The 24,132-nt window shown below is 29.6% G+C and overlaps 3 protein-coding genes and 2 non-coding genes across 6 annotated transcripts; all 5 read left to right on the top strand.

The window, feature by feature from the left end:
• Positions 1-1,497: 1,497 nt before the first annotated feature.
• On the top strand, positions 1,498-3,084 carry LOC101511778 (probable aquaporin PIP-type 7a). The gene is made up of 4 exons (XM_004503178.4): positions 1,498-1,995; positions 2,077-2,375; positions 2,453-2,593; positions 2,704-3,084. Exons 1-4 carry the CDS (start codon positions 1,659-1,661, stop codon positions 2,794-2,796), a joined length of 870 nt encoding a protein of 289 aa, XP_004503235.1. The 5' UTR covers positions 1,498-1,658; the 3' UTR covers positions 2,797-3,084.
• A 7,743-nt stretch (positions 3,085-10,827) lies between these two features.
• On the top strand, positions 10,828-14,959 carry LOC101511247 (eukaryotic translation initiation factor 3 subunit F). Of its 2 annotated transcripts, XM_004503177.4 has the most exons (7): positions 10,828-11,184; positions 12,808-12,887; positions 13,225-13,454; positions 14,135-14,256; positions 14,334-14,447; positions 14,619-14,750; positions 14,858-14,959. In XM_004503177.4, exons 1-6 carry the CDS (start codon positions 10,954-10,956, stop codon positions 14,706-14,708), a joined length of 867 nt encoding a protein of 288 aa, XP_004503234.1. In that variant the 5' UTR covers positions 10,828-10,953; the 3' UTR covers positions 14,709-14,750; positions 14,858-14,959. The 2 variants fall into 2 exon arrangements, with proteins under 2 accessions (XP_004503234.1, XP_004503233.1); XM_004503176.4 differs by having other exon boundaries at positions 14,619-14,959.
• LOC113787335 (small nucleolar RNA snoR1) lies at positions 12,036-12,130 on the top strand. Its single transcript, XR_003473843.1, has one exon. It is a non-coding gene; the product is annotated as a small nucleolar RNA snoR1 (small nucleolar RNA).
• LOC113787336 (small nucleolar RNA snoR1) lies at positions 12,376-12,468 on the top strand. Its single transcript, XR_003473844.1, has one exon. It is a non-coding gene; the product is annotated as a small nucleolar RNA snoR1 (small nucleolar RNA).
• A 7,066-nt stretch (positions 14,960-22,025) lies between the features above and the next one.
• LOC101510939 (uncharacterized acetyltransferase At3g50280-like) lies at positions 22,026-23,803 on the top strand. Its single transcript, XM_004503175.4, has one exon. The coding sequence runs from the start codon at positions 22,183-22,185 to the stop codon at positions 23,617-23,619; it is 1,437 nt and encodes a 478-aa protein (XP_004503232.1). The 5' UTR covers positions 22,026-22,182; the 3' UTR covers positions 23,620-23,803.
• The last annotated feature ends 329 nt before the right edge of the window (positions 23,804-24,132 follow it).

Genomic DNA, 24,132 nt, shown 5'->3' with positions numbered 1-24,132 from the left:
GCATGTAAACTTAATCATTGTCTCGTCCTCTCATATAGAAACAAATACTCCAACTTACAATTTGATTTAAGAAGAGTAGATGACACCCTTGCATATTCTAATTGGAGAATTAACATTTAATTATGCAAGGTTAATGGCTGGACGGCCATGTCCTGATGACCATGTTTTCTAAAATGATTTGCATATAGAAATATTAATAAATGATTTGTTCGTGTATAAATTGAGGGAAGAACCTCATCTATCGAGTTGGGGGTGTATTTTTACGGGTAATTGTTTTTTAAGGAAAATAAATTTTAAAGAAATGTTAAAATGAATATATTACAAAGAAATTGATCATAATCGCGGATATTCTCCAGTCGTATCTTTGAGATTAATAAGAAATTCAAGACACGCAAATGAAATACATAAGTATTTGAAAAGTCAATAATAAATGATTAAATCAAAACTATAATCGTAACAATCAAACAAATTTTTTTTTAAATATGATTAACATTCAAGAATAATATAAAATTAATTGTCTTTAATCTAATTCATTCTTTAAAAATATTTGTTGGTTTTCGCTTATATTATACTATAAATGATCTTTAACGCGACTAAACGATAGATATTTTAACAAATACATAAAGTATAAATTTAAAATAAATTAAAACGCCTCAACGAGACAGAGAATCAAAAAGCTGCACTAAAACGATGAACAAAATAATGTCATACTCGGACGACAAAATCAAAAAACAAAACAAGAAAAAAACTTAAAATATGTGAAAATAAACTTAATTTTAACCTCAATAAGTAAATAAACTATTTTTACAATTCAAATTAAAATTATAACAAAAAACATTATTTTAAAATAAACTCAAAAAAGAAAATATAAAAATTTAATATTATTAAATCTAAAATATAATCAAATTTATTTATAAATAATATATCATTCAAATATAAATCATTCAGTTTAATATTACCAATGTTAATTTAAGTGATACAAACAGTCCTAAAATAAGATCAATTATTATAAAAAGATATCCAAGATATTGAATTGGGATAATGATACTTACAACTTTTTCACCAATTAACTGCATAAATAATATTTTGTAGTAGTGTTTACTGCACTCACGCTTGGGTTGGTTATAGTTGTAAAAGATACCTGTGGTGAGACGTAATTATAGAACTCTGAAGAAATAAAACGTGAGTGTATAGTTTGGGTACATTTAGCGACAATGAGCACCGGCCACTCCTGAGTCTCTCACTGTTGGGTCCATGTCGATAGAACTCACTCGATGATTTTGAAATTTTACTCTTTCACTAATCACCACATCTTTTCCACATTCCATTATGTAACCCAGAACATGGTGGGGTCGATAAATTTGCATGGTTAATAGTCCCTCCAGCTAGGACATACCACTCTAATGTTGCTGTCAATGAATACTACGGAATATGATTGGTCGGCCAAAAAGATAAGAAACCAAATTATATAAAATTGAATATATTACACTCAAAAATGGACCCACCATCCACCACCCACCCTCACTTCTTTTTGTCCTTAATTATTTACCCACTCTATTCTCTTTATAAAATCAACACATCTTAATTATCCATCACCACCACAACCACAACCACAACCCATTTTTCATTCATTATCATCAACAACAAAGTGATCAGAAATGGAGGCAAAGGAACAAGATGTCTCATTGGGAGCAAACAAATACCCAGAGAGACAACCAATTGGTATAGCAGCTCAGAGCCAAGACGATGGAAAAGACTACAAGGAACCACCACCTGCACCATTGTTTGAACCATCTGAACTCACATCATGGTCTTTCTACAGAGCTGGGATAGCTGAGTTTGTGGCCACTTTTCTGTTTCTTTACATAACCATCTTGACGGTTATGGGTGTGAACAGATCTGACTCAAAATGCAAATCTGTTGGTATTCAAGGGATTGCTTGGTCTTTTGGTGGCATGATATTTGCCCTCGTTTACTGTACTGCCGGAATCTCTGGTATCATATCTCACCACTCTCTATTTTGATGTCCATTATTTGTAGTAGTAGTAATTAATGAGTGTGATGTTATATATGCAGGGGGTCACATAAACCCAGCAGTGACATTCGGTTTGTTCTTGGCGAGGAAATTGTCGTTGACACGGGCGGTGTTTTACATCGTGATGCAGGTGCTTGGTGCTATCTGTGGAGCTGGTGTTGTTAAGGGTTTTGAGGGAAAGACCTTGTACGGTAAATTCCACGGTGGTGCTAACTTTGTTGCTCCTGGTTACACAAAAGGAGATGGACTTGGTGCTGAGATTATTGGTACTTTTGTTCTTGTCTACACCGTTTTCTCCGCCACTGATGCCAAACGTAGCGCTAGAGACTCTCACGTTCCTGTATGTTCTTAATTCATTTACCCTTCTTTTAAGCTTCCCTAATTTGAATTTAATTTAATAATGAAATCAATGATTAGATTTTGGCACCCTTGCCAATTGGGTTCGCTGTCTTTTTGGTGCACTTGGCCACTATCCCAATCACTGGAACTGGTATCAACCCTGCTAGGAGTCTTGGTGCTGCCATTATCTTCAACAAAGACCTTGGCTGGGATGATCAAGTATGTCTTAACTCCAATATCTCTTTCTTTTCATTTTTAATATTTTATCTTGGAATTTATTTTATTCAAGCTAATTAATTAAATAATGTTAATTATTTTTAATTGTGCAGTGGATTTTCTGGGTTGGGCCATTCATTGGTGCAGCTCTTGCAGCCCTTTACCACCAAGTTGTCATCAGAGCCATTCCTTTCAAATCAAGTTAATTTAATCCAACGGTTTGTGATCGTTGATGCCAAAAACAAGCAAACTTTGTGGGTTTTATTTCATCCTTATCTTGTTTTGTTTCCCTTTTGACCTTTTTTGTATGTAAATGATGTTGTAAGTGTAACGTGATATGATTATTATTAGATGGTGTGTGCGTTGCGTGATGGGTCAGTTTTCCATTACTTTTAAGTTGGAATATGGCCCAGCCCATGTGTGATGTATTGTTGTAATTGTCATTTTAATTTATTAAAAATAATAATGATATTCTCTGTTGGTATTTTTCTCAACTGGTCCCTCTTTTCCTAACTGTTTACTATTGGCGTCTTCCACAAAAAGTATATGCCAAATGCTATATATAGTCCTACAGCTGGCACAATTTTATATTTGTATGATTGATTTTATTTTCTTCTTTCACTATAGTTGAATGACGTTGGAGTTGGATTTGTTAGGTGATATTGTCTAACTTGTCTTCACCTTCATCAACGGATACATTTTTCTTCACAGCCTTAAAGCTATACTTTATAGGAGAGATAGATAATAAGTGAAGAGAGAGAGGAGTGAAAAATGATGTGATATAAAATGTCGACAATCACGGGGAAACAACAAAAGAGCTTTGTATGGTCATAGACGTTAAATTTATATATTGAATCAACCCTTGCACTTGTGTTACACGTACTCAGTGATAATGAAATAAAAATTATTAAATTGAGTTAATTGTATTATCTCACTTTATTGATGATACTTATACACTTCACATTCCAAATTAATACAACATGGATAATAATTACCTAAGAATCTTTAAAACTTGTTAGTTATAAGTACTCTTATTCAATTATATTGGTTTTTTCGTTAATACTTATCTTTAAACCGATATTACTAAAAGAAATCACTCCTGCATGTCACTCGTCTTCTTAAACTTGTCAACATACAATAATTTGGTAGTGCATCGGCCTCTTGCAAACCACCAATTTTGCAATCTATAAGATTGAGCTTCCCTTTACATAATTGATCTCAAAGAAAATGAAATTTAGTGCATATGTGTTTGCTCCTCCCATGAGATATGGGATTTTTAGCAAGGCTTATAGTTGACTTATAGTCTACCATAAGTTCCATAACCTCTCAATATTTCCCCTTTCCAATCTCCTTCAACACTGATTGCAATCAAATTGCTTGGTATGCTGCAATATACTCATATTCACAAGATGACAATGCTACCACACTTTGCTTCTTAGAACAACATGAAATTGGTGCGTCAAACAACTTGAATACATAGCCAATTGTACTTCTTCTCTCAATCTTATCCCCTCACTAGTTTTAGTTAGTAAAGCCTACAAGCTTCTCATTGCTGACATTTTGGAAGTAATATTCCAACATCCATTGTCCCTTGAAGATATCTCAATATCTTTTTTACTGCTAACGTGTAAGATTGCTTAGGCTCTTGCTTAAATCTACTCACAAGTCTCACACTGAATGTGATATCAAGTCTGCTATTACACACACACCTCAAGCAGTCTACTAGTTGTTTGTACACTGTGTTGTCAACACATGTTCCAGCGTCATCCTCATCAATATTGAATCTAGCTTCCATTGGTGTGTCTACCGAGTTGCAGTTGCAGTTCAACATATTAAACCTTTTTAGAACATTTGTAATATACTTATTTCGATGTATCACCATTCTTATGCATGTCTCAACAAATCCCAAGACAAGGAAATATTTGAGCACCCCGAAATCAGTCATCTCAAATTATGTTTTCATCTTCTTTTTTAGTAATTCTATCTCTCATTAATTGTTTCCTGCGATAAAAAAACCATCAACATACAAATAAACTATATTGAAGTTGTTTCCTTTTACCAATTTTACATAATTTACATGTTCTGGCATTTGAGTGCCTAACTTATTCGATTGTGTCAACAGTCTCCCACTCACTTGACTTGGCTGACCTTCATCAAACTAAAACTCAAATGTTCTTCTTCTTGTGTTATCTCACTTTATTGATCATTGATGATATTTATACACTTCACATTACAAACGAATTCACATGACTAAAAACTAACTAACAAGCTCTATACTAGTTAGTTATAACTGTTAAGACAAAATCTCAATTTAATATTTTGATGAAAACAAACAAAAAGTTAATTAAAAATATTAATTATGATTCTAGATGTTATGTTAATTTAACTTGTGCTTTTGAGTCTATTAATCAAAGATAGGATCCAAGCAAAACAAAGAATAAATTAGCATGAAAAGCAAAAATCTGAACAAACAAGAACGAAAAACATTCTTGACAAAATCTGGACTAGTTTCAAGAATGACCAAATCAACTTCAAGATCAATTAATCTCCACTAGTTAAAAGAAGTTTTAGCCTCTAGATTTTATATCTATATCATTAGCACATGGCAAGGAGCAAACTGAGATGACCAGGTTCAAAGAAACTACTCAAATCACAAAGAGAGAAGATCACGAATTAGCAAGACCAAACATATCTGAACATTCTCCAGCTTGACTGTCAAGAACGAAGAACATTTTTGACAACATTCTGATCATTCTAGACAGCAGTCTAAAAAACGAATAATGTTCTGGTTATTAAAACTGAAGTTTGGAAAACGGAGAACGTTATCCTTTTCACAGCTTTAAATCCAAGAACGTTCTGGTTTTGACAACATTAATCCAAGAACGTTAGGTTTACAAAGAACAAAGTCTTCTTTAGTTTAAGATTGATCTGGAGGATGAAAGTACACCAATCTAAATTGCAAATTTTCAGTATTTACTACAAAGTAACATAATTATATACTTAAGATAATTTTGGACAGATTCAAGAGAAAATGATCAACTAAAGCAAAACAATGCATCAAGAATAAAAAGCAAGATTAATCACCAAAGTTGATGGCTTGCGATCGACAAGAACATTTATGGTTTATTGATAAACCAGTCCCTATTACGAAGGTACCAGAAGTAGGTACACAAAGATCATACTAGAAACTTATTTTCTTAAGTTTTTAACATGAATTTCTAAGGGTGAATTTACAATTCAAATCCCATTTTCTTGTAAATTGACATTGCTAATTCAATAATTACTCTTATCCAATTATATTGGTTTATACTTTGACAATAGACACATTTTTCTTTTTTTTACTTATCCAATTAAGTATTTGCGTAATTAATTTACACAACGACGAGATTTGTGCTCGAACCCAAATAAGACATTTAACCTAACAATATCGACATTTGTCTCTTAAACTAAGAATTAATGACTAAATCTAAATTATTTAAACACACATATAAATGAAAAAATATAGAGAAGAAATTTAATTATTGTTGTTGTTGTTCTTCTTATTATTAATATTATTAAAAGTGAAATAATGTGTTTTTGTAAAAGTTAGAAATGTAAAGTATCACACGTAGAGTTTGTTATTATATTGATTGACTTGTATATATATAATATAATATAATATAATATAATTGGAATTAATGGAGTTAATATGAAATTCACTTTAAATTAACATAAAAGAAAGGAACAGAGACACGAGTAATCAAACAACGAATGGTACAAGTCCTGGCTGTATTACATATGCGAATACTGCCAACATCAACAGCTTGCATGGCCTTTTTGTTTGAAGAATATTGGTTGGAATCTTGCAAAGATATGTATCAAGATACATAAATTATATGATTTTTGGACAACTTTTTAATTCATGATTTGTATTAGAGAAGATGGAAAATCAAACACAAAAGTAGTGTCTTTCTCAAAAAATAGCCCTCCGTTTCGTCAGAGTTACCTTATTTCATCTTGCCTGCTGAATGTCTTAGCAGAGCATCTGAAAATAATTATTTTGAAAAGAAAAATTGGGGAAGGGAAAGTTTTTAGTGACATTAATTGTGAGTTTACATCTATCCTCAAGAAAATTTGTATTATATTACAACACTAAAATTTTACCACCAAACTAACTCTATGAAGTGTTATAGAGTTAAAAAATAAATTGATTAGTGGTTTCATCAAAAGTCACATATAAGGATAATAATAATGCTAATGTGCACGACATAATATTCGCAACAAACGAACGAACGCCACTTCTCTTCTCTCTGTTCTCTTAATAATAGTAATCTAATAACTTTTTGTCAAAAAAAAAAATGTAATCACATAATTAATTTCATATTTTTTTCTCCATTAATATTAATTATTGATTTCAGTTTCCCCCTTAATATAGTATCTCAATGCATTTATATTAATTTTAAAAAAACATTAGTCCCTAAATATATTGATTTCAATTTTCTCTTAATGCAAATCACTTTATTAAAAGGAATAATTTTTAAAATGAATATGATTTTTTTTAAAAAGTCAAAATAATTAATGTATTTGGTTCAAATGAAGTATTAATATGTGATTCCAAAGGAAGTACTATTTTTTTTTCTCTCTATTCACAAAAAAATTAATTGTTATTTTTCAATTGTACAATTTAATTAATAACATGTGCTAATAAACTTTTTAAAATATTATATCCCACTTGTATTTATGATAGTAAAAATATGCAAATAATTTTTTTAGACTTTTCATAAATTTTCTTTATCAGAGATAATTATATTTAAAGTATATCAGATATTAAATATGGATACCTTCTAAAATATACAAAATATTAATAAAGACAATTCGATAAAATTAATATTCTCTTTATTTTATTCATTGTCATGTCCTTTTCTTATGTAAGAAGAGTTTATGATTCAATTTTATTTATTGTCACTTCTTTTTTGAACAAAAAATTTTATGATGAAGGAATATGGTTCCCAATCCAAGTTGTCAAGACCTTAAAGCATAAAAGCATAAAGAACGCTTATAAAATAAACAATATTTATTTCCCTATAAGGAGATTAGTGAGACTCAATCTTAAAATATTTGAATCCAATACATTTTTTTTATCATTAAATCAATTTCTAATTAACTTTTTTATTGTAAAAAATGTGTGGAATGAGCTTGTTTTGAAAGGAAGTTTAGTGCATTTTGGTTTACATAAATATAGTGCATGTTACAATACTAGCAAAGAATAAATAGATTTCTAATTGTCAACAACAAAAAATAGATTTGTACCTTGAGAAAAAAAAAAGTAGACAATACTATTTAAAAAAAAAAAAAAAAAAAAAGCTATTCGTGGGTGAAAGAGTGCACGTGTTCGTACAAATCGTGGTTATTCTTTGTCGCGCCATAAAGCAGCTTTATCTAAGTTTTACTTTACTTAGTAAGAAAAAGGGGTCATGGGTCTCCACAATATTACATAAAAAAAAACAAAAACTAAACTCGACTCTCACATAGTTTCAAACCTTTTCTCAACAATAAAATGCATTGCACTTCTGTTTCAATAATACTAGTAAATAAACTTTTTGTTTAGAGGCCCAAAGAACTTCATGAAAATTTATTTTTTGGGAGGCTTAAAAGAAGGGTATGAGTTGGCTTATTCTTGGACCGTTGGTGTGCAGTACAAATTCTCCAATTTCAATATTTTTGTAACCTCTAAGAGTATCTTTAATGGTATGATGCAACATTTAAAATTTTACGTGGATTCTATATTTTTACATTATTTTATTTTAAAACAACTCATTTTATTTTTATTTCAATAATATACCTTTTAGAAATTTATATAAATCTCACAATTTTAATTCACATATTAATATTTAATTTTATTACAACTTAAAATATTAGTTTAAGTATTTTTCATTAATATTAATATAAACTTTTTAAAATTAGGATGTTAATAATTCTCACATAAAAAATATAATAAGATAAAAAAAATTGAACAAAAAATGTTGTCAAATAAAATTCAAAAGATAAAAGAGCAACCGTGAGAAAAAAATATAGTGTAAGAATATGTTCAAATGACCACAATTTATAAATTTAAAAAGAAAAAAATTAATGGTAACATTCAGCAATGTAACAAAACAGTAACATTTTCATTCATTGTAAAAGTAAAACTATCACTTTTAATTTCAATATGTCATACATAATCATCACACATAATGCAAGCAAAGTGTTGATCGTCCTTTGAAAAACCAAACAAATTCTAAAGGAAGTTAAAACATCTTTTATTGTTAACAACTTCGGAATTGATTAGAGAAAGTGTGAAAGAACAAATAAATATTAGAGATAAAAAGTAACGGTGCATTAACCCAAAATGTTGAAGGCAACATTTTGAAAAATTTCAATCATCATGATAGGCTTCCTATAAATCATTTTTGTAGGTAATTTTATTACGCACTTCTTCCATTCTCTTTTTATTTTATTTATATTTATGCATACTATACTATGCATGATTTCTTACAATATAATGACATCATAGGCATCTTTCACTAAAAAAGTAGTTTAGAAGGGGTTATTAATACGGATGACAATAAGTATTGATAGGTACAGATAATATTATTTTTTTGTTGAATAAAAATAAAAATGATATCCGTATTATTCATATTCTTCGTGCAGGTATTTGTTTAATAGATTTTTGTTGGTTTTTAAATATATGCAAATATTAGTAGATATTCATTGATATATTAAAAGATATTCATTGATATATTCTTTTAAATAAACAAAATCATTTGTGTACAATTTTTTGTTGTTGCATTATTAACTTTCTCTCAACAACAACAAAAATGTTAAGGTTTAAATATAATTTTGGTTTTTTATATTTTATCAAATATTTTATTTTGGTCTTTTATCTTTTTTAATTTATTTTTGTCCGTTATTATTTTATAAATGATAACTGGTAGTCATTTTCATCATAACTCTTTCAAACAACGGTACAAATAGTGTCATGAGCTACTGAGGTATAATATTGAATCAGTTATAAAATTAAATGAATAATTTTAACAAGAATGAGATGAAAATACACTGAACTCTGATAAATGTTATTAATTTCCAAGAGTCTACGTATGTTTCAAAGGATAAAAGAAGAGATTTTTCAAGGGCAAACCTCTTATTGGATTAAATGAACTTTTTAAATAATATTATAATGGATACGAGACGATTGTTAGAAAGAATTTTAATGACCACATATTGTTATAAATTTTACCGTGATCATGACAAAAACTAAAATACATTACTAATAAAAGATAAATGACTCAAATGAATTAAAAAAAACAAATGACCAAAATAAATATTAAATAAAAGATAAATAAGAAAAATGATATTTAAGATAATTATTAATATATAATAGATAAAACATTTCAAAAAATTTAACATAAAAACTAATAATACATAAACAAAAACATTTCAACATATTAATTTTACCAATATACTATCAAATTAAATATATAAGCAAGTACCTGATAAATAAGCAAGTACATATATTAATTCTACTTCCGTATCAATTACCTAATAAATAGTCAAAATATCCGTAATACTTTTTAAACTTCCGCCTAATGTTGGTCGTATATTTTATCTAAGAATATCTATAAGTACGATTTTTGTTGTTGTCATCCCTAGTCATTTATATACCTATTAGTAATTAATTTATAGATTGTAGGACACAAACCAAGAGATATAAACTGAGTCATGTGTTGGCTTTAATTATCTTGGGAGATAAGAGCAATTAAAATTTCAAGAAAATACTAGGATAAAAAAACTTGCTGTAAAAGCACGATTGAAAACAAGCTTCCAAATACCATCCCTAATGACATGGTAATATCGAAAATCCCTTGAATTCCACCGGTACTAGCAGATTTACACGGTGTTGTAGTTTTTGGAGCTCTAAAAGCAACAACAATCCCAATTCACGTGGACGTAAAAATAAAGTTAATTTGATATTCACAAGTATTGTTGTTTTCTTATTCAACAAATAAAAAAGGTAGTGTTTTTTCTTATTTTAGTTTTTTGGTCAAAGTATAGATTTTTTTTTTTATCGACATACGTATGTTTTCTAAAACAATTTTAGAAAATAAAATGAATAAATGAGTCTGCTTGCTTCAGCATAATGGATCGTTACAATAAAAAAGGCCCACGGGCCCAATATTGGAACCAATAACATAAAGTTAATAAACAAAAATATAACCGTGGATCAGCCCACATGTGAAAAACCCTAGCGAACCATCAGAGACAGAGTAATCGTGTTGTCTTCTTCGAACGCCTTGTTTGTTGCAGTGAATTGTGAGCAGCGAAGGTGTTGAATTCAACCTCCGAACATGGCAGCAACCAATCGCACAGTGTTACAGTTTTCTTCATCTTCTTCCTCTTCTCAGAGCTTATCCGCGAAGGTTCACCCACTCGTTATCTTCAACATTTGCGATTGCTACGTTCGACGCTCTGATCAAGCTGAGCGTGTCATCGGAACTCTTCTCGGATCCGTTCTTCCCAATGGAACCGTCGATATCCGTAATTCCTATGCCGTCCCTCACAACGAGTCCGTCGATCAGGTCTTTCACTCTCCTCCATCTACATTATTATTATTAGTTCCACATCTAAATCTATGATAATTTTTCCAGTTTAGGTTATTTCTGTTCAATTTTAATTGTTAGTATTTGGCTTTGTATTTAGAGTTATGTATGTTCTAAAATATTCCATGCTTTAGATACAGAAAATATCGCATAGCAATTTCTTCTATGTGGATATGATTTTTAATATGATGATATAAGCTTTTGTATTTTACGGTTGTCATTACTATGCTTCTGTAACCCTGCAATGTGTGTATTTTTGTAAAGAATCATGGTGAAATCTATGTTTGGATTGATACAAATAGATGAAATTGTAATAAAATTAGTAGTCATTGTTGCATTGATTAAAATAATAAGATAGGATAATTGAAGATCATTCTGTTAAAGTTACAATTCTAATCAATTCATCTACTCTATCAAAAACAATCAACACATATGACTATTGAGTTTATTTATCCGAACATTTATCTAGTTTTTTGAAACTAAAGCTGGGCGGAGCGGAACATAAACCATTGAGAGCATAAAACTTCTGTACAACCACTTATAGGAAAAGAAAAATTAAATTGTTCATGATATACTGTTGGTCTTTTAAATGTTAGCTGCTGTAATTATTAATTAAACTCCTTTAGGAGCTCTATAAATACTCATCTCAAGTGATGATAAACTTTAAGCTAATCCATGTTTTTTTGTAGTTTTGAAATAAACTTATCTCAGTCTTATGAATCTTTGAGTTTCCCAGATGTAACGCCAGCCACTTTCTGGCTTGATCAACAATTTCTTTTCGCAGAATTCCTTAAGTTTTTGCTCATCCTGTTAAATTTTGTTTGAACAAGGGCTAGGATGAAGAGTGCTCCTTATATTCTGACACCTCTTGTATGAGATGAATCATAAGATTCATCTTTGAGCACATAAAGCAACTCTCTGAGTCCTATGCTAAATATTATAGAGAAACTACCTACCCTGCCTTTTTTCCATGGTCTCTTTTCGATGCAGTTTATTTTTATCAGTCTTATGAATCTTAGATGTTCCTTATATTCTCAGTCTTATTTTTTCCTCAGTCTTATGAATCCGAGAGTTTCCCAGATGTAGCGTCAGCACTTTCTGGCTTGATCAACGGTTTTTTCTAGAAATCCTTAAGTTTTTGTCGATCTTGTTAAATTTTGTTTAAACAAGCACAAGGATGAAGAGTGCTCATTATATTCTGACACCTCTTGTTTGAGATGCATCAAAAGATTCATCTTTGAGCATGTAAAGCAACTGTGAGTCCTATGCTTAATTTTTTTACGAAAACTACCCTTCCTGAATTTTTTTCCTTGGCTTCATTTTGATAAAGTTTATTTATCTCGTGGATGAGATTAACAAATCTATGAAGCAATTAGATTGTTTAAATATATAGAAGTCTTAAAAAAGTGACCATGTTTATGTTCAATGAGTTTTGAATGAAAAGGTGGAGAATACATATATTACTTGTATAATTGACACTTTTAAGGTGTATAATTGAATTTTACTTTTGAATCTAATCTATAGTTGAACTGTCATATTCTTTCCTTTTCAATGGTTTCAATTTTCCAAAAGAATTGTTCTAATTTTTCAACTTCTCTCCAGGTTGCTTTGGACATAGAGTACCACCATAATATGTTACTGTCCCACCAAAAAGTGAATCAAAAGGAAGTCATTGTTGGATGGTAAGTCCTGTTGTTTTTAAATTCCATAGTTGTCACACAAGTGATGCATAACAGTATTCTCAGTGAAGTGTATAAAAAAACTTTTAAATCCTTATTTCCTAGATTAACAATGTTCATTTCGGAATCTGGAAGTGTGAGTATTGTGTTTGTGTGGAACGGATACAATGCTTTTCTCTAAATATTTGTTTTACCTGTAATTTTTTATAAGAAGGATTTGGTTTCGTTGCATCCAGGTATAAAGTTTCTTTAGGGATCTTTACTAGCTAAGTTGTTTCTTTGGTGGTCTTGAGAGGATGACTCATCCCACGTCTGGTCTAAACTTTGGCTATTTATGCAGGTATTCAACTGGACTTGGAGTAACTGGTGGTAGTGCATTGATCCATGAATTTTATTCTCGAGAAGTACCCAATCCCATACATTTGACTGTTGATACAGGATTCACAAATGGAGGGGGTACCATTAAAGCATATGTGTCAAACAATTTATCTCTTGGAGACAGGCAAATCGCGGCACAGTTTCAAGAAATTCCATTGGACCTTCGAATGGTTGAAGCCGAGCGAGTTGGATGTAAGCATTTATTGGACTTTCTTTATAATTATCCTCTTTCTGTTTCTACTCCTTATTCTCTTCTCTCCATAAATCTTTTTTATTTATCATTGTAACTTCATATATTTGCTGAAGTTTGTATGCTTACTTTTGTGGATACATCTTAAGAGAGTATTGTTTTGAAGTTCCTCGTAAGAACTTGTATTTCTCTAGATTGTATATTTTAATGATAATCTTGCCTGAATAAATTACTTTGAAGCATTTATTGGACTTTCTTTATAATTATCCTCTTTCTTTCTGTTTGTACTCCTTATTCTCTTCTCTCCATAAATCTTTTTTATTTATCATTGTAACTTCATATATTTGCTGAAGTTTGTATGCTTACTTTTGTGGATACATCTTAAGAGAGTATTGTTTTGAAGTTCCTCGTAAGAACTTGTATTTCTCTAGATTGTATATTTTAATGATAATCTTGCCTGAATAAATTACTTTGAAGCATTTATTGGACTTTCTTTATAATTATCCTCTTTCTTTCTGTTTGTACTCCTTATTCTCTTCTCTCCATAAATCTTTTTTATTTATCATTGTAACTTCATATATTTGCTTTTTTTCTTTTATGAAAGTTATCTATTAAAATAGAACCAAACATTATTTATTTTTAATAATTGTAGTTGATATTTTTTGTATTCATGTAATGGCAGTTGATACCCTAAAGGCAACCGCCGTTGATAAAATTCCCTCTGACTTAGAAGGCATGGAAGCAACAATGGAACATCTGCTAGCTTTGATTGATGACATCTACAAATATGTTGATGATGTTGTGGTATGACAACATTGCCTTCTTTTATTACTCACTTTATATCCTGGGATTTCATTGCCATTGGTTAATTTTTATCTCAGGAAGGGCGTGTTGCACCCGACAACAAAATTGGGAAATTTATATCAGATGCAGTAGGTTCCCTTCCCAAATTGCCCCCATCAGATTTTGATAAGCTTGTGAATGACAGCTTGCAGGTGAGATTATGTTTGTGTTGCAGTATTTTACAACGTTGGAACGTAAATGCTTACAACAAATGTTATGATCAATTATCAAATAAATTTTTGTTTCTTATTTGTTTATGATAACCTCTTCTCAGCATACCTTTCATAGCTTTGTTTGGCTGATGGGTGTTTCATCGGTTTCAGGATCACTTGCTCATGCTATATTTATCTAGCATCACAAGAACTCAGCTTAGCTTGGCTGAAAAATTGAACACGGCTGCTCAGATTTTGTAATTCTGATTGTCTATGAGCGAAGGAAAAATTTTCCTGATAGAGGTTTTCTTGTCATATTTTTCAGAAACGTGGAGTATCAGCATTTTATACTTAACCTTTGCCTTTTAATTTATTTTTATTTTTTGTATTTTGTGCATGGAAATGGATAGGTGTCTTCTATATCTCTTCCAAGGTTGCAGACTTGCAGTGTAGCATTCCCTTGTCTTGTAATTTGTTATATTTGAAAAAAGATGGCCGAAATCGTTTAGTTACTTGTTTTATTTGTGTTTGGATCTATCATGGTAAAGAATTTTGTAATTGGATTTAAGTTAACTTTTTAGTTCTGTAAAAAGCACGTATGTGTTCTTTTGAATATCATTTCTTTTAATCAAAATTTTATTGGGTGCGGTTGTTAGAGTTTAAATAAAAATAATTTTTATTTTAAATAATTTAAAGATTATATTTTAGAGATTTTTAAAAATTAATTTTTTAACTCAGTTTATTGATTGTTATGAAAATGATATTTAAAAAAAACTATTTTTAATCTGTTTGTATGCAAGGACATAAAAAATGATTATTAAAAAAATATATTTGTTTGAAAAAATATTTTTTAAATACAGAATTACTTATAAATTTACTTTTAACACTCATGAAAATGATTATTTTACTCATTAACGAGTTAATCAAACTTAGTTTGAAAATCATCCTCCCCTATATTTAACGTGAAATTGTAGTCCTCGAATTATCTAAATCATCCTTTTAAAATTCAGTGAGTTATAAATTATAATGCATTCTGTATGAAATTAAAGTTTGGCAAGTTTTACATTAATTTAAGGCGAAACTAGCGATTCTAACTTCATGTTCCCGAGTTGCACAGAACAATCCGAACTGAGGCAATCTTTCCGTATTCGCTCCGCCTTACAGCATTTCTGTACTTTATGTTTCTAAAAAATAATAGTTTGATTGTGTTTATTTTGGAACATTTAAATCTATTAAATTTAGTTTGTGTTTCACAAAAATAATAGTTTGATTTTACATTTATTTTGGAACATTTAGGTCCTTTAAATTTAATTAAGTTTTTTTATAGTTTTATTTTATTTTTTTATTTAATTATTTAAATTATACTGTTTACATAATTAGTAATTTGTTTCATTTTCAACAACATTGATGCAATGGAAAACATTTTATCCTTAAAAATTTAATCTCAAATTGCGATAATATATTTCTCATTTAAAAAATATTCATCAAATCGGTATCATTAATTTTATATATTTATAAAATAACTTAAATAATAAATTCACTACAATATTTGAATTAAATCTTAATTGTATTTAGAAAAAATAATTAAATTAACTGTATTTAGAAAAGATAATTAAATTAACTGTATTTAGAGAAAATAATTAAATTAAAAGGACTACATGCTAAGACAAGTTTAAGGAAAGGGCAGTCATGGGCCCTGGACTCTCCCTCTCCATCACCTATTATAAATAGGTTTAATTGTAGTTTTGATCCTCCTATTTTAGTTGAATCGCAAAGGTAGTCTCCTCATTTTGTTCCTCTCCAGTTTTGGTCCGTCAAACAAAATTTTGATCCAAAATTTGAAGAAATTTCATATAATTTTTTCGTTTATTTAAGTCACACTATACCTCAAGATCTCGTGATGCAATAATTGTACCTAAAATCTATGATCATAAATGATGTGGTGCGACTTAAAAAAAATGAAACTTCATCAAGGTTTGAACCAAAATTCTGTTTGAGGACAAAAACTGAGAAAAAATAAAATAGAAAAACTACTTTTACAATTCAACTAAAATAGGAAAATCAAAACTACAATTAAATCTTATAAATATTAAGAGGAAGAAACAATTCAAATATTGAACCAAGTTATTATGTATTAATGTTTTCAACTTTTTATCCTCGAGAAAATCTAGACCAAATATGTTGTAAGACTCTAACTGAGCAAATAAAGCGGTTCTATATTGGAATGGATGAACTGAAAATATGGCCTAAATATGTTGTATTAATTTATTTGTTTTCGTCTAAATTAATTACTTTTTATAAATAAAAAATGAAAAAGTCAAAGTCACGGATCATCTTTATTTGATTTGATTTTATTTTATTTCAACCTAATACAAATAAGTGGTAGTTATAATTGGAGTAGTAAAGTAATATTGGACTATATAATAAGTGTCACAAAAATAATGCTACTTGGTTTTATTTTTGTTAACATTAAAATATAATTGTTGATGCTTTTTTGGTTTGTTATTTTTTATAATTATTTAGTATTAAAAAATAAAATTGATTAACGGTCAATTGATTTTCTGAATATGTTTATAATTTATTATTATAACTAACATTAAGATGATGCAAATAAAATATAATTTAAAAAGTTAAAATAAAAAAATAAAAAAATAAAATTTTAAAATTTATGCAGAAAAATAAACTAAATTTAAAAAAACCTAAATAATACAAAAGTAATATAATAAATTAAATTGTTATTCTTATCAAACATAAAAGACAGTCGAATATATTTTGAGTAGATATATATAAACTTATTTTTGGAGGTTTCATTATTCTCTTTCTCTTTTAACTAAAAGACAACCTTTTTTTACGAATATAATTTTTTCTGTTGAATTTGAGAAGAACTTACTTTTGGCTTATTTTTTCTATTTTTACCGGTTGTTACCATGATCTTTTTTAATTAACAATTTGTTGGTTTTGAATTCTGCAATGTGAGAAACGAAAATACTTCTGTTGAAATTATAGATGTTGCTAATAAATGTCATAAAACGCATATTCATTAAAGACAACAACAACAAAAAGTGATTATTAAGAAATACTAATTATATAAGTAGGTCTCTCTCACTACTTTTTTAGTTTTCACTTAATATATATTACAATAAATAAATATTGTTGAAATGTAACAATAAAAATTTATTGATGGTCTTCATTTAAGAGGAATTGAGTATCAATATTATAATTGAGAGATGTGTAATGGTACGAAGTATTTAAATCAAAATAAGAGTACTACCATTCTCTTGAATGAGTTCTAGGTGTACTAATCACATATTTTATTATTATTTTTATTTATAATGTTTAATAAATATCATCCTCTTTAACTTAACACCTCAAAAAATAATAAAATAAATTTCATCAATAATTTATACTATTATATTTTGGTAATATTTATTTATTTTAATATAATTTATCGAGTGATATCTAAAAAAAAATAAACAAAGTGAATATTTTTTCTTTAATGGTTTTTCTCTTTAAACATCTATAAATATTGAATCCACAATTGAGATATATATTTGGCATAATATTTATTAAGGGAAACACCCTTAAGTGTAGATGATCTAAGGAACGAAAAAAAGAAATTTTACATTAGAAAAAGTAATTTCTTTTTAAATTTAAAAATACAATTCATTATTCATAAAATATTTCTATTTTTGATTTTCTTAATGAGCAAAGCTATAACATACAAATCTAGTGGATACGAGGTTTGACTAAGATATGCAAAACTGACGAAAATTAAGTATGATGGTAATTTTAAATATAATTGGAAGATTAAAAAGGTAATGTATGTAACAATAAACATTATTGTTTTTTAATAAGTACTCTTATTGTATTCTCAACTTTCATATTTAATAAAATTGAAAGATTAAAAAGGTAATGTACGTAACAATAAACATGATTGCTTTTTAATAAATACTCTTATGGTATTCTCAACTTTCTTTCATCACTGAAAAAAAAAAACTTTACAATAACTAAAACTATGGATCTAATTCTTTTAAACTAAGCAAACAATTCACTTTAAAATTTAAAGTGAATAATATCATTTTAAAATGAAAAATTGATTAGAGGAGGCAAATCCTAACACAATAATGCAATTTAGTTATTCCTTTCCCTTGTATGGCTGTATGTGCTCGGTGAACGGTGGTTGATCCTATTCATTCATTGTAAAAAAAGAGAAAGAAAAAGAGAATCACAATCACTAAAAACAAACCCCATATATAAGCTACATAATTAAAAATCAACAAAATATAACATTTAATTGTACCAAAATCTTGAAAACTATTCACAGTATATGTTTGTCCAAATGGCAAAGAATCTGATTCTCTTAACAATATTTCACTGAAAATTAGATTTCATACTCTACTCCATAATTTTTGAAAAATCTATTTTTATCTCTATCATTTTTATTGAATTTTTCTGAATCCATTTATTATTTCAAACAAATATGAAATTTTTTATATAATTTTTTTAAAAAAAATCAAGTTGAAAAATAAATATCTTGAAAATTTTGAAAATAAAATTTTCAATATACAAAAAATAATTGATAAAAGAATTTGTATGCCAAAAATGTAATTTTTGATATGTAAAAAATAGATAAAAAATATTTCATATCGAAAATTTTGAAAACTCAAAATTTTTATTATGTAAAAAAAACTAATAAAATATTTTGCATGTTAGAAATTTTAAAAATTTTGAAATTTCTAATATGTAAAAAAATTTCTCATATAAGAAATTTTGAAAACTTGAAATTTGAATAATGTAAAAGAATTTGAGAAAACAAAATTTCATACCAAAAAATTGAGAAAAAAACTTGTATACTAAAAAATTACAAAAACAGACTTTTCGCTAAAACAATATTAATATAGAGTATAAAGAATAAAGTGATTTTATTTACAATTTTTGTATTTTCTACAAGAATATTTTTTTAAATAGTAAAATATAAGATAATGGTCAATATGAAGTGATCCAATTCTCTAATTCACTTCCTTAATAAGTCTATTAATTGATGTTACAAAAAAAAAATGAATACCACAACAAAGAAAAGGAAAGGTAAATCAAGTAGTTACCAACAACCTCTTTCAATTATTTGGTGCATGAACCGACACACCTAAAAGTTGCCTATAAATACAAAACACATCCAACCAAGTAGCCAACCATTTCATATTTCTAGGTCTAAAGTTCTATTTCTCTTAAATTACATAAAAGTCAAAAGAGGAATAATATTTGAACACGATTTTATTTAGAAAAGATGATAAATTTTATTATAATTAATTTACATAATTGTGAAGTTTCAAATTTGAACTTGAGACAAAACATTCAACCAAAGAATATCGACATTTACCAATTGAACTAAAACTTAAGGATTATATTTGAACACAAATACTGTAAATTGAACATACATACTATTAGTTGACTTTGACTAAAGAACAATTTAATCATTTTGTTATTTTTAGAAAACACTTTCTTCTTCCCTCACTCTTCTCTTTTTCCTCAGTGGTCTTTTATTCTTCCTCAACTTGTCTTATCTTCTTCCTTAGTCGTCGTCATTCTCAACCCTATCAGCCCTAGTCCCTCTAACGTCCCTCAAGTCATTTCTCGTTGTCCCTCTCACTCATTCCTCCATTGTCCCTCTAGCTTCTCTATCGTCATTCGATTGGCTTTTAGTCCTCTCTCTTGTTGTGCGACGAATACAAGTTGTTGAGTCTTCTCATTGTAAGTTTACTTATCTCTATCATTGTTGTTGTTTCTCTTTGTGATTGTTGTTTGCTTCAATTTTTGGTTTTTAGTTATCGATTTAGGTTTCATTTTTTGCTTCTTCATTTATGTTTTTTTGGTTAGTCAATTTAGGATTTTTTTTTTCTTTAATTTAAGGTTTTTTACTTTTGATTCAAGTACATGTGCTTATACTTATGGTGATTGTCGGTAAACTTTAGATTCAAGTAAATTTACTTCTCTTATTTCAAGTTAAACAAATTTAATATCATCAATGATCTATTTTAGAGAGCTATTTTATTTCAATAGTAAAATTTTAATGTTTATTATTTTAATTTTAATTTGTTTAGTGACTAATTTTCTATTATAAGCAACTTTAATGTGCTTTATTTTTTCTACAGTTATAATATTTTAAGACATGACATCAACAAATGATAAAAATGTAACGAATTTATCAAATAATTGTATTTGCATTGTTGCAATTTATTTATCTATATGTTAATCACATATTCATACTTTTAAAATACGTGTAAGATATGCATGTTTACCAAATATGTTGCTGACAACCCAACTCAAGTGATTCTTGGATATGTCAACAAATTTACAAATTTTTGGAGCTTTATTGTGTGAGTTGACGTGTATGTGGGATGGATGTAGTGGGGTTTAAAGATTAGGGGTATGATAGTTCATTTTACTCCGAGTGATAAATGCTTAGATTTAGGACTGCCAATAGTAGGAAAGCCTTTGGAAGAGTATGAAAATAGAGAATGTGATATGTTGTCATTGTTTAGAGAAGACGAAATAACTTGTGATATAATTGGTGTGTCTGCTTCAAAGTAACAGAGTTCTTCATCCTGTTATTTTCTTGAAGATCTAACCTTCCACCCAAATCTCTTTCGCGAAACATATTTTTTACAAAATGATTTGGTTTCATCTAAGCAAACAAACACATCCTTGTTGCAGGATTCCAATATGTGTCGTCGTCATCATAAGAGTTGTCAACTATGATACATTCATCTTCAATAGTACCACAATGCATGAAGTTCCAATTGATGGTGAAATGCCACAAAAAACTACAAAAAAAAAAGTAATTTAATTCAATCATTAACCACCGTATGCACTTTAGTAACCAAACACATCATTAATCACATAATATGAAATGTATTAGACCTACCAACTATTTAGAAAATGATAAAACTTAACAATTCAAGTCTGGTTAAAATCATTGATTAATAGTGATGAAACTTTAATATTTAAACATAAATAATTAACATGATTGATTAATATTTCACAACCCTAATATTTAGACATAAATAAGTCTTTAACCACCTATTTTACTTAATTAACCAATACTGTTTACATTGTTAACCAAAAACAAACACCCATGAAAATGATTATGATCACCTTACAATGATCCATACAACAAAGATCAAGTCGTAAGCAAAATAATGTAGTAAAACAATAATCAAATCCAAATACACTGAAAACAACTACAATTTGCCCCATGACTAGTGTTTTAAAAAAATGTTCTTAAAGTAAACAAGATAAGGAAACAACTCCATCAATAAATAAAAGACAAAATTTAAAACTCAACGTTTTGAAAGAGAACGATATAAGAAGTTACCTTATGAAATAATATTGTTTAAGTTATATTATTAAAATTTTGAATTTTTATCGTATTCTTCTTTATCTTTCTTCAAAATAATGATATTTATCTCTAATTTAAGTTTTATCTAAAATCAAATAAATAATATACGATAATCATGTTTAAATATTTATATACTACAACGAAGATACGGAGGGTAAATCAAGTCAACAACCAGCATATCAATTATAAGTCACCAACCACTGTATAAATTATTTGGGGCATGAACCAACACACCTCAAAGTTGCCCATAAAAACACAATACAACCTAACCAAGTAACCAACCATTTCATATTTCTAGTTCTGAAGTTCCATTAGCTCTTAAATTACATAAAACTCAAAATGGAAGAGCCTGGTTCCAATGCTTCAAGTGCAGTCACCGTCCTTTCAAAATGCACAGTTTTCCCTGACAGAAAATCAACTCTTGGAGACCTCAAACTCACTATCTCAGATCTAACCATGCTCTGCTGGCATTACATCCAAAAAGGTGTTCTCTTCATAACTCCATCTCTCCCTTCTCAAACACTCATTCCCCACCTTATTACTTCTCTCTCTAAAACACTCTCTATCTTCCCACCCCTCTCGGGCCGTTTAGTAACCGACTCAAACGGTTACATTTACATCACTTGCAACGACGCTGGTGCTGATTTCATCCACGCCACCGCCACTCATTTCACACTCACCGACCTTTTGTCATCACCTGATATCCATCAAGCTTTCGAACAATTCTTCCCATTCCACCGTAAACTCAACTACGATGCTCATTTCTCACCTATCTTAGCCGTTCAAGTCACTTACCTTCCCGACGGAGTATTCATCGGCGTCGCTGTCTGCCACGCTGTCACCGACGGCTCCACCCTTTGGAACTTCTTCAATACCTTCGCTGATATTTCCCGGGGAGTCACGCCACTTTCGAGAATCCCGGACTTCCGCCGGGAATCAATCCTTAACTCCAAGGTTGCTGTCCAGTTACCGGAAGGTGGCATCGAGTTGGCGTTCAACCCTGACGAGCCATTGCGAGAGAGGATTTTCAGTTTCTCTCGCGAAGCAATTCAGAAACTGAAATCGAGAGTAAACCACCACCGTACTTCGCCGGAGAATGCTGACGTGGCAGAGCTAATATCAAAACTGAGCGACGACACTCAACTGAAAACAGTTACGAGAAACGGAAGCGAAATGGAAGATGTTTCGTCGTTTCAGTCGCTATGCGCGATGATGTGGCAATGTGTGACACGCGCTAGAAAACTTGATGGTTCTGAAACGACGACGTTTAGAATGGCTGCGAATATTCGTAACCGTTTGGAGCCGAAGTTAGGTGAGTACTACTTCGGGAACGCGATTCAGAGCATTGCCACGTGTTGCAAAGTTTATGAGGTGTTGAACAATGATCTTACGTGGTGTGCTGAGCAACTGAATAAAAGTGTCAGGGAGTACGATAGCGTTGTGGTGAGGCGTGTCGTAGAGAATTGGGAGCGTGAGCCGAAGTGTTTCAAGCTGGGGAGCCAAGATGGTGCGTTGCTGCTGATGGGTAGTTCGCATAGATTCCCTATGTATGACAATGATTTTGGTTGGGGAAGGCCGTTGGCGGTGAGGAGCGGTGGAGCTAACAAGTTTGATGGTAAGATATCGGTCTATCCGGGGAGGAAAGGAGGCGGCAGTATCGACTTAGAGGTGGCTTTGGCGCCTGAAACGATGGCGCTGCTTGTCACTGATTCTGAGTTCATGCTTTACGCCACTTCACACGTGTCACAAATTTGGAAGGGAATATTGTTGTGTTAAAAAGAAAGTAAACACTATTTATTTTCGTAGTTTGAATTGTCAGGTGTCTGTGAATAATACTATTAGGAGTTCCTTGATTTTCGGCTCGGTTTCAATTATCATTTAGTATTTTAAATAAATCTCATGTTAACAAATGTTGTTTGAACCGTTGCCAAGGTAATAAAATAATTAGAAAGTTTCAACTTTTCACAGCCATTATAGAACTATTTATAGCTTTTAAGACCATTTATTTACTTATTGTCTTATTGCGTTTGTTTGAAGGCTAGATTCTCTAGTAGGTTGGGCCAAGTGGGGAACATATTTGATTCTTAGTACCTCCAATCTTACCTAGTGCTTGTTTGGATTTACATTTGAATGTAATGTCTTTTTCCGCATGTTGTTTGAATGCTAAAAGATGGAGCAACTTTTTATTCCAAGTCAAGTTTGGAATTGGAGCAATGTCTAACTGATTCTGAAAAGTTGGTGGCTCATGGAGTATACTTCTATTATTCCTGTATTACCTTTACGTATACA

This window comes from Cicer arietinum, chromosome 6 (assembly GCF_000331145.2).
Source record: "Cicer arietinum cultivar CDC Frontier isolate Library 1 chromosome 6, Cicar.CDCFrontier_v2.0, whole genome shotgun sequence".
NCBI classification, from domain to species: domain Eukaryota; kingdom Viridiplantae; phylum Streptophyta; class Magnoliopsida; order Fabales; family Fabaceae; genus Cicer; species Cicer arietinum.
The sequence above is the reverse complement of the archived record's forward strand: the minus strand, read 5'-3'. Positions and strand labels throughout refer to the sequence as shown.